Raw genomic sequence first — 16491 nt, 5'->3', positions numbered from 1 at the left:
TAAAATTTAAAACCTTATTAATTACTAGCTGTTTCGAATATTTATAGTTTTCCACTGAGGGATTAATTCCTTATAATTGAGTAATTTAAACATTCCCGAAATTCACATATATATGCTATTTATTTCAAACAAAAACAGACATCAGTTTTCATAAAGATCATACATGAAAGTATGTTCTTTTCCATATTAAAATGTCCTGTAAATGTGTTATAAAAATAAAATTGTCGTTAATCAACTATCAATGTTACATATTAAACAAAGTACATTGCGGATAATTTCGTGACTTGTCAATACCGTTCTGATATCGATTATATCTCAGACAGACGGTTGAAAAGTTTCGACACGAAATCGTTGCACGCACGCGAACCTACGTGGATGTTTATATCAAACATAAGCATAAGTTAGGGTTCTATTTCCTCATGAATATGGACGAAACATAATAATAAAAAAATCAAATCTTGTAACGGTTCATGCTTCTTTTCCTTGAAGTTTAATCCTTTTATGATACTGAAAATACGAAGGAAATCGACTTATCAATATTTATATATATATGTATATATTTATGTATATGTATTATAAATTGTTATTAGTAAAATTGTGGTAAAAATATTTATATTAAAAAATAGCTACGACAATAATTAAGGCTTTTATCTGGTGAAAAAAATATTGATTTCAAATTATTTTTATGTCAAACATTATCTAGTAAAATAGTAAATATATAATTTGGACAGAAAGTATAATTGACATCAAATTCCTGTTATTCCTGATCAGCACATTGTTTCATTTACTAATACTGATTTCCGTGTGATTCCACAGATTAATTACGACCACGGAGCGAGATTTACAATTACACGGCCCCGCCATAAACAAACTTGATTGCCTTACAAAAACTCAAATAACTAAGCCAGTGTCTCAAGTAGAGCATCATTTGAATATCAAAGACAAAATTCAAATTACGGCGTTTACAATAAAGGCTCAGCCGGTTTGGTATTACGAGCTGATGTAAATTTCCGATACTCATTTTAAGGATGGAGTTCTGATGTCTTTGTCGCGGATCGCGATCCTTCAATTGCACCAGATTTATACTTTCATTTAAAATTTTATCGCTGTCTCATCCGTTTAGTGGAGTGAGTGTGTTTAATTAATTTATAGAGATTTACAAAATTTTCAATCTAGTTTTCTTCATGAGTTTCTTTGCATATCAAATAAATATTATTTAAATTTTATCACTGACGGAGCCGTTATAAATCATTGTTGGATATCTCTTGAGATTTTATATTTTCAACAAAAATTTCATATGAACTCTATTTCTTATTATTTACCCTCTTACGGGATTTATTATGATCTCTGTCTTCAAGTTTTCTCTCAACTGTTAAAAATATATCTAATTTTAGCATAAAACCAAATAAACGTCATCATCTTCTGATGTCAAAGATTGGCGCTAGTATACTTACTTACTAGTTTTCGGATATATTAGTTTCTAACATTTTTTTCATATTACTTACTTTTGCTGTAAAGTAATTTAAACGTCATATACATTGGAATGAAATAATAAATAATAATTTCAAGTTTCTTCATAAAACCTTATGCAGTCAAATATAATACCATACCAAGAAAAACCTTTCAAATTTAAGACTGTGTTATATTCTTCTAATAGTGTAAAGATTTTGAAAATAATGTTGTTCTGACCGCTGTAAAATATTTTTTTTTAACTATTGGTAGTAGAGAGCCTTATCTTTTTACTTTTATAATATTTCTTCCAAATGTCACGACCAAAATTCTGGTGGGTTTGATAGGGGCGCTTAACCCTTCCAACACCAGCGCTAATGACGAGTGACGTATCAAAATAAAACATAAAACATTAAGCTGGCCTTTGATAGAATTATTCGCTGTTGCCTACTTTGACAGCTTACGATAAATATTTGCCATTTTTGTAATACCTTTGATTTGAATTTAAATCTTTAGTTGTTTTGTAAAACTTTAAATATTATAAATTAAACACCAACGTATATAACTTTTTCAAATGAAAATCAAAAACTCTTTGAAATAGCAAAACCTACATTACTTGTAATGAATATGTCTGTAGATGTTGAATAAAAATCATCTTGTTTTTTTCTACTTAATAACCTTAAAAAATAGCTGAGGAGACTTCTCTTTATCTGTCCCTTCTGACCTACAATTTATTCGATGCCTTTACGGTTGACTTAAATGCCAAAGCAAGGCACTTTAGTAGCAAATCAAGTTGCTACTTGTTTTTTGTAATGTTTTGTTAAAGCTTTTATTTCGAAATCTTATTTAGAGTTTCTATTTTTTTAAGGTTATAAATTACCTTTTCATTCATTGCAATCGCTTCTGATCTCAACAATAAGTTATTAAAATTAACTGTTATTCATTATTTGACCGTATTTCATAAGTACTATAGTGTTTTCTTATAAATATAAAAGGAAGAAAAGAATAAATAATTAATTCAAACGTCCTGACTTGGGATAAAAATTAATGTCAATTAAAACAGGCATATGATAAGAATTCTAAAATCTTAGATAGAGTCATCAATAAAGCTAAGAATACTTCATGAAAAGAAAGTAAATAGTATAGTCGCGACAATCGTAGGTATCATTACAGAAAACATGTAGTTGAATGTAAGGATAAGAAACCATTATATTAATCGCTAATATTTAAGAAAACAAAAGTAAGTCATATAACTCAAATTTTTGACAATTTTGTATGATTTCTGAGTAATATTGGGACCATTAAGCATCTATAGACAAGAATATAGTTTTTAGTAAGAAAACATGTAATCCTAACTCTTGAGGTATTGTTTCTACAAATAAAATGAATCAAAAGATTTGTACAATTTAATAAATTTGCAATGGTATTTTGCTATTTTATTTAATTCTCGGAGATTTATATGGATATTGAAATAAACAAAGTTGTATTTAATTTTTTATATAGATACTGTTTGATTTTATTTTTACGATTGAAACATTATTTTTTCTACTAAATTGTTTAATTAACGTTTTTTTTTCTTTTTGAATTTTTAAATAACACAATAAAAAAACAGACAAAAAATACGAATATAATGATTTTTTTAAGAATAAAATTTATTCGAAACCTTAGACAACATTTTTGTATTTGTATCTTTTTTACACTTTTTGTTATGTTAAATACGTCTAATTGGTTTACTAGAACGTTTACCAACTATCTAGTGTGACAAATATCACTTGCATCCTTCTTCAGTATCATAGTTAATGCAGACGTTTAATCAATTACTGTCAGTTACGTTCCTACTCGAATTACTTCACAGATAACATCTAAACCCGACAAGGGTGCCATTATGCGAGTAGCCTCTCTCATCTGCCGTATGAGGGTTGTGGTTGTATATTACGGAATAACATGTAAATGATATCTCATAATATATGCCATGTTTACACGTGACCGGTATTGAAACTGTTTTTTAATGTATGTATAATATTTATTTCAATATTGTAAATTTTATAACGTTTCCGAAGATCAGACGGGTCGAGTGGATCTTCATTTTGAAGGGTGCTCATCCCGCGGCCTGCATGAAGAATGAATATGAGTGACAAGGTTAACATGTTTGAACATTTTGAACATAGTAGATTATAATAAAATACAAAACATTAATAAAATATATTTCGAATATTACTGTCATTTAATTTTCTATTGAGGAATTAGATATATAAACAGATATATAAATAATATTTGATAACAAACATTGAGGACATTCAAGTCATAAAGGTATAACCGATTTGAAAAGTCTATTAGATTACCAAACTAGTTTTATATTTGTGTAAATGAAAGGTGAGGTGAATAATAAATGGTCCTGTTCCTTTTTTAAACTTATATTTATAAGGAAATTGTTCTTGATAAGTAATTTGGCCAGAATGGATGGCCTAAAACTTTGACAGGCGGTATTGCCAGATTCATTATTATGTCTATAATTGAAAATTTCGAATACATTTCTCTAAATATTTGTCAGAAAATTTAATTGTTTTTAAAAGTTGCAAATGCTATATAACAGATTTTTTTCTGATACGAATTTAAGTATCGGACGACTGGGTATTGAAAGGCAATATGTAGGGTTCAGGAAAAAATATATGGGACAAATTTTATGTCATTAATAATAATCTCAGAATTATTTATTTATTGATATATTTTTTAAAGAATAATTTATTTATTGATATTTTTTTTTCAAAAGATTAATTAATTATTAGTTAATTTAAACTGTGGAAGGTCTCAAATTCGATTGAGCATTTCAAAAATACGTTGGTGCCTACTTTATCAAGATCTTTAAAATAAGTAAAAAAAAGAAATATATATCATATAGAATCAAGAAGAATATATTTATAGAAATCAAGGTCAAATATATACATATATGTATGTGTAGGGAGTTAAATGCCTTGACTTTATCAATTTTAATACATATATTAAGTAGAGCGCTGCTGTAGTTTCACATTCTGTATATGGAAGATATTGTTATGCAAATACGTTGGTTTGGTTGCGCCGGTACAAGACAAAGCAACGTTGACAACCGACATCGGTTGCCATCAAGTCAACATCTCATCTAGCTCGGTGCCTTTGAATTTTATGTACGTTAGAGATTTGGGCTAATATTGATCCTACGAAATATTGATTAAAATACTACGAGTTTGTGATAATAATTCATTTAAATACAGATTGATAAGAACTTTAGAATTTAAAAAAGAAATTACACTTTATATATAACAATTTTGAAAAAAAAATGTATAACTAGGAAAACTTTATTTCATTTTAGATTTCATACAAAAACGGTTTAAAACAATCTGGAAAAAAATTAATAATAATAAAAGAACTATTATTGTTTATTAAAAATAATTACATAAAATATAATAAATATTTATTATGTTTCAGGTGGTATACCTTTTTTTAAATAGAAACTTAATGTTACATTCAAAACAGTTTATTATATTTTATTCGTGAAACGCAGACTTGATACGTAGTAGGTACACGCAGGTTAAATGGCATAGAATTACAAATAGCCTTTTCATTTTTTCTCTAGGGGTATCTTGGTATCAGTCAGATGCAAGCCTTGAGATGCAAAGTGTTAGGCAAACGAGACCTTTTTATATTTGCGGCAGCCACGCTTGGATTTGCATAATATTGCTTTCTTAACATTGGCAAGGTATAATGCTGTATACAATTTAAACATAACTAACTCTGTGTAAGGTGAACATACAATTATAACATATAATTGGTGCTTAGAAAAATATTATTTAATTGTATTACGTTGAAAATGTACTGAAAAATTTTATCAAAAAACTGTTATTCATGGTTTAGATCAGAAACACTTTTAAAATAAATATTTTAGCTGAGTATACACTTATAATATAAAATTTCTATTTGTAATGTGGCTATCCTCAGATTAAAAAATCTAAAGCTAATAACCTAAGCTACTATTCAATCTGCATAATATTGCTTCCTTAATATGCCAACCACAGTGAAGGGAGAGGTGAAATTGCTTTTTTTCTCAGTACGGGAAGTCAATGAGTTTAAGTCAATGGTAGATTGCGGCATGAGGACGTTTGCCTAGTCAAATGTGATGGAGCGGGTTTCACCGGCCACTATGTTAAGTTGGATTTATCTTAATGTAATATTTTTTTTTAATAAAATTAATATTATGAGTTAATTTAATGCATATCAAAGTATTGTAAGAAGTATAAAATAAACAAAAAGTATACATCAGAGATATAAAGTGAAGTGTATTCCCATGTTGCATATTTTCATATGAGGACATTACTTCTAGTGACAGCGCACCTGAAGGTGATAGTGTTATACGTCCGGAGTTTATTTATTTGAAACTCCTATCCGCTTTAGATGACCACTGTCCACTCACGACCTGTCACTGTATTTTTTGATCCTGTATTTTCACTTGACAAGAATATTCCGAACGTCCTCCCAATATTACTTTCCAATACGACTTTTTATACGTGATATATTTATTCAATTGTCTCCGATGCGCGCCTCCGCAGTACGAACTAACGGAATAGAATTTTCAAACAGTTTTGATTGATAAAGGTAGACAGGTTTTTGCTTTCTTTGTTTGTGAAATTAGATTCGGGAGGTAGCGTGAAACTTCAGTTCCACTTGATTAATGATGATTCGAGGGGGATCCAAGAAAAAAGAAACGATTTCAGATTCTCCAATTTTCTATAGGAAACGAATTAGCCGCCGAGTCGTTTTTCGCTGGGTTAATTTCTATTTCTAGGCAAATCTACTTAGATTTGATGCAATGGCGCTATATTATCCAATTTTCCGAAACAACGCTCGAGCTCTGTTAATATTTGATATGTTCTCGACTTTTCTCGAATTTAACGCGCCGATTAAACAAAGCGGTGCGAAGGATTATATGTGAATATTTAAAGTGTTTTATCGGTTCTAGATCTACGTAGAAGTAAAGCAATTCATACACAAGTACCCACAGTAATATATATTTTTTTTATTTGTTCTGCTTCCTATTTTATATTAATTTATTAATGTTGCATTTTTTTACATTTACGAGTTTTGTCGAATGATGTGAAAACGATCATTTAAATGTATTTTATTTACTTAATATTGTTTAATGAGATGATAGGTACATCCTACAGGTTGGGGAGCTATAAAAGAGACGGATTACTTTTATAACCAGTTGGCCCGTTTTAGATAATATCGGTTTATTTTATGGATGCAATAAAGGTTTCAATGTTAGCAGATATGTGATTGTGTAACTTAGAATTTAATTTGATTGAAGATGATATAAATAACAAAAAATATTCGATAATAGAGGCTCATAATAACGACGTAGGTATATTACAATAAACGTAACTGAATCTTCATACTTAGCTGATATATATTTGCTTGAGCAATAAATATTATTGAAGTGTGTCTCCTTACCGACTTATACTCAATGTCATGATTATTTTTTTGTAGATGAACTTTTATTTCGTAGTGAGATAGTCTTGTGTGACAAAAATATTTCTATAAAAATTACAATTGAAAAACTATATAGTCACTTTATTTGCTGATTTATTCATTCACATTGAAATCCAAGGATAGGAAGGAGTTTATAATAACTTTTGTAATTCCGTTAAATAAACTTTTGATTATCGAACACACAAAAGATTCCGCTCACAAGAATAAGAACTTCCCAAACTTTACATTCGCACAATCAGAAAATGGGTTAATGAGATTCGTTCAAGAAAAACATCTCGTTAGGGCATACATTATTCAAGCTTTCGCGAAGTTATCTCGCCTTCACGCGTTCATTAAATACAAACAAACTTGCCATTCCCGTAAACCGTCCGGACCTGACACATCTACTTATCACCTCAAACTATTCTCAAGTGTTCGGAGACTTTAGAATATACTCCCGGCTTGTTATTTAAATTTATCACTCAACTTTTATCTTCTAAATTCATCGGAACAGGTAATATTTCACAGGTTATTAATTACGCAGCGTCGGCATCCTCGGTGTAACTCTTATTACATTATGTCAGTTGCAAATTGAAAAATTCCCGGGGCGTGTGTCCCGTCTCTCCGAAGTATTTTGGCAAAATTATTCTCATTCATTAAGTCGAGAAGAGGAGGGCGCGCGAGATTGTCGACGTACCATTCAATTCTGAGTAACGAGGTGACTTCCTGTTATTAGTTCACTTAATGTATTGTTTTTCTTGTGCAAAGTTGTTTGCATAAATTTTGTAACAACATTATCGTGTCCATCAAAATATTAAAATATAAAATCCTTTAAAGAAACCAATACAATAGTATATTATTGTAGCTAGATACGGGATAAATTACTTTTCTCTATTTTCCACTTAAGTGTACCTTACACTGTCATTTATCTAATGTGATGATATATGTTCGCCAAAGCAGGATCCCGAATCTCTACGCAGTGCTCGCGTCTCTTAGTGCCGATCCATTAATTAAAACTTATTTTGTCGCAAATACGACACTTCTCCGTCGACAAATAGCGTTCGCAAGCCTATTTCAAAGTTAAACTTCGTTAGTAACTATACGAAATTATTAATATAAGAAGATTTAGGGTACAAATAAATAATAAACTTAATATAGAATATTTTTGTTTCAAATGATATGATGATAGAACTTTTGAAACAATCAGAAATCTGTTTTAGACTTCAATTCAGATCCAATACAATCTTCGTTTGAACGACTTGAAAGATAGAAAATCTCTCAAAAGGATGCGTTTAACGGGAGACAAAGAGTGATTTAGATCTCTCTGGCGAGGCCCTTTCACGGGCCACTATTTACTTTACTCCGGGGGCCGCTTCCAGTCGCTGCACCAAAATCCTTTGCTCAATATGTATGAACTACCTTGAAGATTGCTCAAAATATAACAAGGTTTTGGCGTTAAAAGAAATATATTTTTACATCATGCAAATGAAGGCACATGCGTTTATTTAAGCTTTTTTGGAATAAGATTTACATTAAACATATACATACACACATGTAACATACATAAATTGTGCCAGGCTCATTTATATGTCAATCACGTTGAGTTAATTATTGCATATATATGTAGTTTTGGAGAGTAAACATGATCAACGTCTGTAGAAAAATAGCACAGTAGTAAATGGATACTTCATATTTAGGTTGAACTATTATAATACATGTATTCTGAGTATTAAAGAATATGCTGACGATAGTTATTTTATGTTCGCTTAATTTTATCATATGGTAAGTTCGAACATAAATCGTACTGAATTCTAAGGCCATTTTCTAGATGTGGAATGTAATTAGTTGAAAACTAATAAATTGACATACGAAAGTCTGCCTCGCGTATGCTAATGTATTAAAGTCACTTTAACTTCTTTTTATAGCGGAATTAAAATTTAGAAACTTTCGTGCCCACATCTGTGCCCACTTAAAAACTAGGATGATTTTCTAGAAATTATACAAGCATACTATTTTCAAAACACCCAAAGCCAATACCAGTTTAATTGCAGTTCTCTAAATATCTAGTTAAATTGAAAATGTTTATTTTAATTAAGTGGACGCATTATCAACGTGGAACAAGCGAATGTGTTAAAATCATTTATTTGTCTGCATTCTCCGTCTTAACGTAATTGAAATTCTTGAATCCTTAAACAGTGGGGGGTTAATACTAACAAACAAATGTCACCGTTTAGAAGCACACACAATCAAAATGAATTAAAAAGCTTAAGTTCTCACAAACTCGAAAGATCTCCTTACTTGTTTTAATAATCCCGCTAGATATCAAGTATTCATGTTAGAATAACTGCCACTGTTTTAGATGTTTCTTATGTTGAAAATTAAGAAAAGAAATACATGTAAGCTGTGGTCCAGATGCAAAATTCTTATCCTATTCTACATTCGAACGATCACTAAACTCGTCCAACCATGATATTATTCTGTGCTCTTTACCGCTGACGCCTTTATTTTAGCATGGATGCAAATTAAATTACACTCAAGTTCTGCTGACTTGGCCAAACTGAAGGAATGATAACTCGTCGTTTGTCGCTCCTGCTTGGAGATTTATTATTTACTGGCAACTTTTATACGACAAATATTAAATAAACATAACATTTATATATTTTTTATTTATAATTACTATTAAAAAAAATATAATGAGCCTAAATCTTCTGAAATGATGTACGATCCTAAAATTATAACTAATTTTTCTCTTTTATTGATGGCGAAGTGAGGTGAATGTCCTTCAAACTTTACAACAATAATTGTCTAGAAATAACAAAAGACTTTAAAAAGGTACACAAACAAGACAATAAAGTTGCTTGACCGCCGCAAAAAGCACATCCAGGCAACACATAATACAAACTTATATTGTTCGTGAAAACGTTATGCATTTGATGGTTTCAATTTCTTCACGAATGGACAATCTCATATCGTCTGAATCATAAGTATAATTTGAAAATAATTTTATGTTGGTCATGAAGTTTATCTCGACGGTTGGATTCAGTTCATTTAGTTTTAATAAAATGTTTCCATTCTGGAAACTGTCAGGTGAAACGACCATCTTACACGCTACTATTGTAGCAATATAATAACATCCTAGTGGCTAACTATTGCCTAATGTATTTTAGCTAAATGGAATAGTGTCGCTGGCGGGCGCCACTTCCCGTTTAACCAAGCTTGCGATTTAGATGCTTAGTGCTAAGCGAGATTGTATTCAATTTGGCTTTATTAATTATTTTATTAATAAAAATAAACCAGAACTCACTATTCTCATTATGAATATTTAATAAGAACAATTTCAGAATATATAATAGTAATATGAAGCATACAAAACTAATGAAGCCTAATAAATATTATTATCATGTTTTGATAAAAACTTTTTATAAAAATAAAAGTTCTAATGACGTCTTCTTATTTCCCTGCAATCTTGTATTTAAGGGACGCAATGTACAAAAACAATTTTGTCTCATTACGCTATCGTTAATAACACTAACAAAAATATTACACAAAAAGTTTCAATGTGACGGGTCATAACTCATAATTTTTGATAATCAAGTATGGACAAATCCGAAGGGAAGTATATGCTATGTCCTACTAATTTATTCAATATGTACTTTTTATCACTAAATATTTCATAAAGTTTGCGATTTTCAGCAAGATAAAGTTTTTCTGTATAAATACAATTCGTTCATACGACTACCATTGCATGTTTAATAATTATACCGGCATATTTTACACAAATGTTTCGCTCTCGATGATTTAAATTCTAGTTAATTTTAAACTAACTTTTAGTGTAAAACAAATGGGACAACAGGTGCTACGCAAATGAAACATTATATAATTTAGACATACAAAACCGCGAGCAAAGCTAGTGATTAAATTAAATAGTCCAATTGAGTACAGCGTGCGTTTGCAATACACATACATTAATATAGTAGACCTTTCAGTCACCACCAAATAATTACATTACATTATAAAAAGACTATTTATAAGTAAGTACATCTAATTTTAATTCAGATTAATTTTGTCCTCTAGTTAAAGTTTTTACTTGCTTCTACTTGGCTATTAAGCGTTCGATATTTTTTCTAGTTACAAACGAATAAAATGGTATAGTTTATCAATTCAAACAAATGTCCGAATTCAATAATTTACGCATCTAATATACCTACAACATTAAATGAAACACAAAACACCATTGTTTATGTAAAATTTATTATTAACGATCCATTTTAATAAATAACCAGCAATTGTTTTAGTGACATGCTTTCGTTTCGCATTCAAAACAAAAATTGACAATGCACTAGCGAATAGATGACAATGATTTGTATCACGTTCAAAACTAATATCACGTTTGGAAAATTATTTGTTATGAGTAGGGGCGTCATGAAATAATTACCTAAAGTTACATAAATATTAAATAGCTACAACACTGAGGATATTTCAATTAATAGTATTCGCGATTCTCGCTAGAGGTATTTATTTTGCGGTTCAATTATAATGGAGTTACTGATAACAAACTGTCTGTGATAGTAATAAGCTAAATAGGTAACAAACAGAGAATAATGACGCAATTAGATAGACGGAAATTTATGAATCTAATTTATATTTCTCGCTGATATTCAGAGATAGCGACGAGGTATAATGGTCGTAAAAAATATCAGTATTAATCATATTTAACGTTTCCAGAATTGTATTTTATTAATATTAATGTATTTCGAATTAAATTTACATAATGTTAAATATTGACCATTACAAAGACATAATAAACAAAAAGAAAATAAAATATATCAATTGATAATAAAGTGGAAGTAATTTTGAATGACCATTTGTATTTTTTCATGTTGTTTGTGTAACGTGTCTTGAAGAAACTTCACAGTAAAAGTATCGTGTATCGATTGCTTTCCGTGGTACTTTCAGGAGAAAATATATTGCCTGTAATAGTGCGTGAAAGACGAGAGTAACAAATAGGACAGCTGTAGAGGTCTACAAAATAAATCTTCTTATTACATTTGGCCTATTATTACCGAGCATGTGATTTTGGAACGGAGCCAAAATCCACCTTGACCATGAATAGAATTCATTCTTTAGTTAGGGGCTGACCTTTGACATTTGTTTCCTGATTTGGATTGAGATAAGCCCGTCAAAATATTTAAATTATGATATTTAATTATTCAATAAAATAAATAATTTATATTTTATACACAAATTAAACAATTCTGACATGATTCTATATCATGAAGTTATTTTATATAACAGAAAAAAAAAACTGTTTATTGATGAAACGTTTCACTAAATAAACATATAGTTTACAAACACAATTATTGTAAATACATTTATAATGAATAACACTGAATATAGACACGGACTATGTAATTATTAACTGAGTACACATTGGCCTCTATCGCGGTATCCTTGTACTCATTTAGTAAACAACGCCCATGCAAACTGAACAAATAATACACTATTGATTAATTATTGAGATTATTATTCGTAATTAGCTACGATATTCTAAATAATAATGTATATATATACCATATATATAATATACATATTAAATCTATCTAATCAAACAAAGAGAAGTTCATCGTGATGAATTCACCAATACAAGCCACAAGATTTCCATTCCAGGCTTCTAGGCTGGTAATAAACAAGCGGCGTGTGTTGCAACCGATAAGCCTTCGGAATATGCATCTATAGAGTTTCCGACTCCAGACTACAATAATGTACCGAACACATTAGTTTAATTCTGATAACTATCACACAGCCTTGAATCTGTTGAGATGATTCCATTATACATATGTCAAAGTCAAAAGGTAAATAGTACTAGTCAAATAAGTGTTTTTATTATGATGTTGCTAGTAAGCAATATAGTATAAGTAGTTTCAATGGCCTGAGTCTCAATATAGCGTTAACGGAAATGTTGTCGTTATAGTATTCTCCCTATCTTAAAGCATAAGAGATAAGACCCCTATTGTTCTATATAATACTACATCTTTTATTTATGTCAGGTCACAAAATGCAGTGAGGCGGGACTACCGAGAGATTAGGCCGTCTAAATTCGGGCTTAAATTTTAATCGCTGTTTAAGGATCAACTAACAGAAGCAGGGAATCGCAGCTAAATAGAGCATATTTAGGCAATAGTTTACAATTCACTTCTTATACGCTCCCCTTCGATTGTTACCATTATAGTATATTTATTATTACTTAAGGAACGATTAAAAGTAATTTATAAAAAAAAAAATATAATAAAATGTCTTAAACATTTCTCCACCGAAAATATTTAATAAGAGATTTTTATCTCATCAAATTTGATCTCAAATCTTAATTTGAATACAGTGGGAAAGGTCTTGGAACAAAAGGTAAAATATAAAAGTTACGTCACTAACAATATTATAAAAGGTTATAAAATATAAACGAGAAATACAAGGCTTATAAGTGGCTACAGAAATCGTGATCAGCTAGACGCGTTATTTTTCACTTGGCTTTATTTTTACGGAGCTACATCGAGGCAGCATCGAACGGGATTCTAATCAATTTAATTTATCAGGGATCCCTGGAGGCGGCCATTCACTTCATTTAATGCGCGTATTTTGCGGCAGGCTTGATTGTTTTGAACCATTCAGCTGTACGGTCCATTTAGATTAATTATGGGATTACTTAATTTTCCCGTGAATTATATATTAATTATAGCGCTGCTGTTATGAAATATTGCTTAATTATATTGGTACTTTATACTTGTTAAATTTTAATACTTTTCCATATTTTTGATCGATACTTTGTTAAAATATAAACTAATATATAATATTATTACGTCAATGTAGAGGTTGACATAAATATATAATAATATAACCTTTTATTGGTTATTGATTGTTATACACGTATTAATGACCAAAGGACTGGCTAAAATAGTGACGCGATCCGTCAAGTTCGTTCAGCCATAAGAAATATTAATTATCATCAAGATTAAATAAGAAAGATAGCAATCGAAAGACGAAATGAGGGTAGAATTACGGCGGCAGCATTTGTCTCGGCAACTAATAAAGGAGACAATATTGCACTCGATACGTATAAATGCGCGAGCAACATTTGGGGCGTGATATTAATTCTGCCAGTAATTGCTATCGGTTTCCACCCGGGGCTGCAGCCATGAGCCATGAATACGGGAGTTACCGCTATTTGTTCCTGACGTTGCGGTTTAGGGTTTTACCTCGACCCCATCCCATATTTATTTTCTTTGAGTTTTGTCCAAACATAATAGTGAGGTAGATTATCGAAACTATGCCAATACTTCATATGCTTTAATGTTTATTGCCAATTATCCAAGTCCAGGCCTACACCTTTCCCTTGCAGAGATTCGTTTCCAATCTGTAATATTTTATATTATTGTTATTTGTGTTACCATTGGGTATATTATAATAGCATTCTATAAGATTTTCAATATAACTGGTCTGTCGAATTGCTAAAAACAATGTCCATGTCCCCTCTTGAAAACACCTTGGTTATATCTCAAGTTTGAAACCAAATGACGTGAAGTTCTCCAAGTTTTTATACAGAAGTCGTAAGCGAAATACTTCCTCTTTCAAATTCTAATACGAAACGCACTGGTCTCAGGCCAAAAAATAGGCAGAAAGTCATATATCGTTGCCTCAATCATGAAATGTAATGTGAATAGTATTCAAAACTAAGTACATATTTTGATTTTGAAACCATTTAGATACTAGTTTTATGGTAATACTGCAGTATTGCATAATATTATTTTTTTTTATAATTATGTATTTTGGTGTTAATCTTACTATAATATGGTTGAGATTTTGATTAACTAATATTAACTTATGTATGATGCACGCATATGCATACGCATACACGTTCATGGATGGATATAAAAAACAAAAAAATATTACGAATATAGATTGATTACTATGAATGAGTCGTATAAAATTTTGACGTTACCTTCTAAAATGAGGGAATAAAACTTAATTAAGTAAAAACCTCTCATTTCTATATAGTGAGAGTTGAAAAGTCCTTGTATGAGTGATTGGTGAAAATATGAATAAGCGAAAGGATGCCGCGGGTCGATTATTAGTGTCAGCGTGAACGGGGGCCCTCGTTATTTTCAATTTTCACGTACAAGCGCCCTTACAGCATGTTCTTCTCAAGTACTAGGGTGTATTAAGCCATGAATCTTATAAAGACGCAGATAGCTTTAATACCGTTACGAGATTTTATTTACTGCCTTTGATCGTGCCTTATGTAAATAAACCGAAAAGGAAACAGAACTTCAAGAATAGAATTGTGTTCAGTTCCAGTGTGAGAATTAAGAAATAAATAATGGACGAATTATACAGATTACCAATTTTATCATTTCTCGCAACCTTTTTAAAATTCTTAAATAATTGAAAATTGTGTTACGATAACATTTTTTACTGCGCCGACAGCTCACAGCAAGACTGGGCGGGAAGATGAGGTACAACGAGAAAATTGTATTTCCATTTTTACAATTTCAATTTAGTATTAATATGAGTCCCGCGCCCGGTCGGGCACGCCACCACATGTAAAATATGGATCGGCTAAGTGAAATTAAAATGCTCTATAAATTGTGATTTTTGCAAGTCCTAAAGTGGAGAAGGCTTTTTATTATTTATCGCCCCAGCGCTCGTGGCCGACGTCGACTTACTGAAAATCGCTGTTATTATTCAATTTACTTGTTTAAAGTTTTACTTTGATGCCAGCATTCATTTTTTAAGCTTATGAAGACTTGATACGTCTTTTATATAAAAAACGCTTTAAAGGACAACTACTTTGTTATGAGATAGCACGAATTGCTTTATATTTAAAATAAATAAAGAAAGTACAAACAAAGTAACAGTATAATTAAAGAGTGTTGAATTTAAATAAAACATTCATCCATTTGAACAGTCGACACTGGGTTCCTATTACTTAACGAAATAGTTTTCCTTATATAGTAATAGATATATAGAATTTTAACTATCCATACAGTAAGTGTAAAAAAAAATTATTTTTTGCAATCTAATATATATATATAATATATATTTGGATTTGAATTTATAATGTTTAAAAATGATTTATTTGGTTTCAATTGAAGTATACAACAAACGCCAGAAAATTAATTTCATAATGATTGCTTTGTATATCATTTTATCTTTTGTTGCAGGGGCTTTGGGTTTATCACATTCGGCGATCCCGCTAGCGTAGACAAAGTTTTAGCGCAACCAACACACGAATTAGATGGTAAAAAGGTAAGAAGTTTTCATATCTTGTTTCGTTTAACATCTTTGAGCAAGGTAATACAAGTTTTGGTTCTCTATATAAAGACTAAAATTGAATTTTAACTTCGCAAGTAAAGGAAATTAGATTTTAAATATTTTAGACAAACCGTAGTTTTAAAATTGAAATTATTATGATAAAAATCATATTTAATATAAACCCTACCAATCCTAGCTGTCGCTGAGTTGCTGAGGCTTCCGTAATAGAAGTTAATTTTC

The 16491-nt window shown here is 30.3% G+C and overlaps 1 protein-coding gene across 2 annotated transcripts in view; it reads left to right on the top strand.

Annotated features, from left to right (window-relative positions):
- The window catches only part of LOC116767645 (RNA-binding protein Musashi homolog Rbp6), a 318370-nt gene that overhangs the window by 121348 nt on the left and 180531 nt on the right, over window positions 1-16491 (top strand). For both annotated transcript variants that reach the window (XM_032658066.2, XM_032658067.2), the window contains exon 4: window positions 16161-16245. In XM_032658066.2, the coding sequence (XP_032513957.1) occupies window positions 16161-16245 (85 nt within the window). The remainder of the gene's footprint in view (window positions 1-16160; window positions 16246-16491) is intronic.

Source organism: Danaus plexippus (assembly GCF_018135715.1).
Source record: "Danaus plexippus chromosome 9 unlocalized genomic scaffold, MEX_DaPlex mxdp_26, whole genome shotgun sequence".
Classification (NCBI taxonomy): Eukaryota; Metazoa; Arthropoda; class Insecta; order Lepidoptera; family Nymphalidae; genus Danaus; species Danaus plexippus.
Note: the sequence above shows the minus strand (reverse complement) of the source record. Positions and strands in the feature narration are given on the sequence as shown.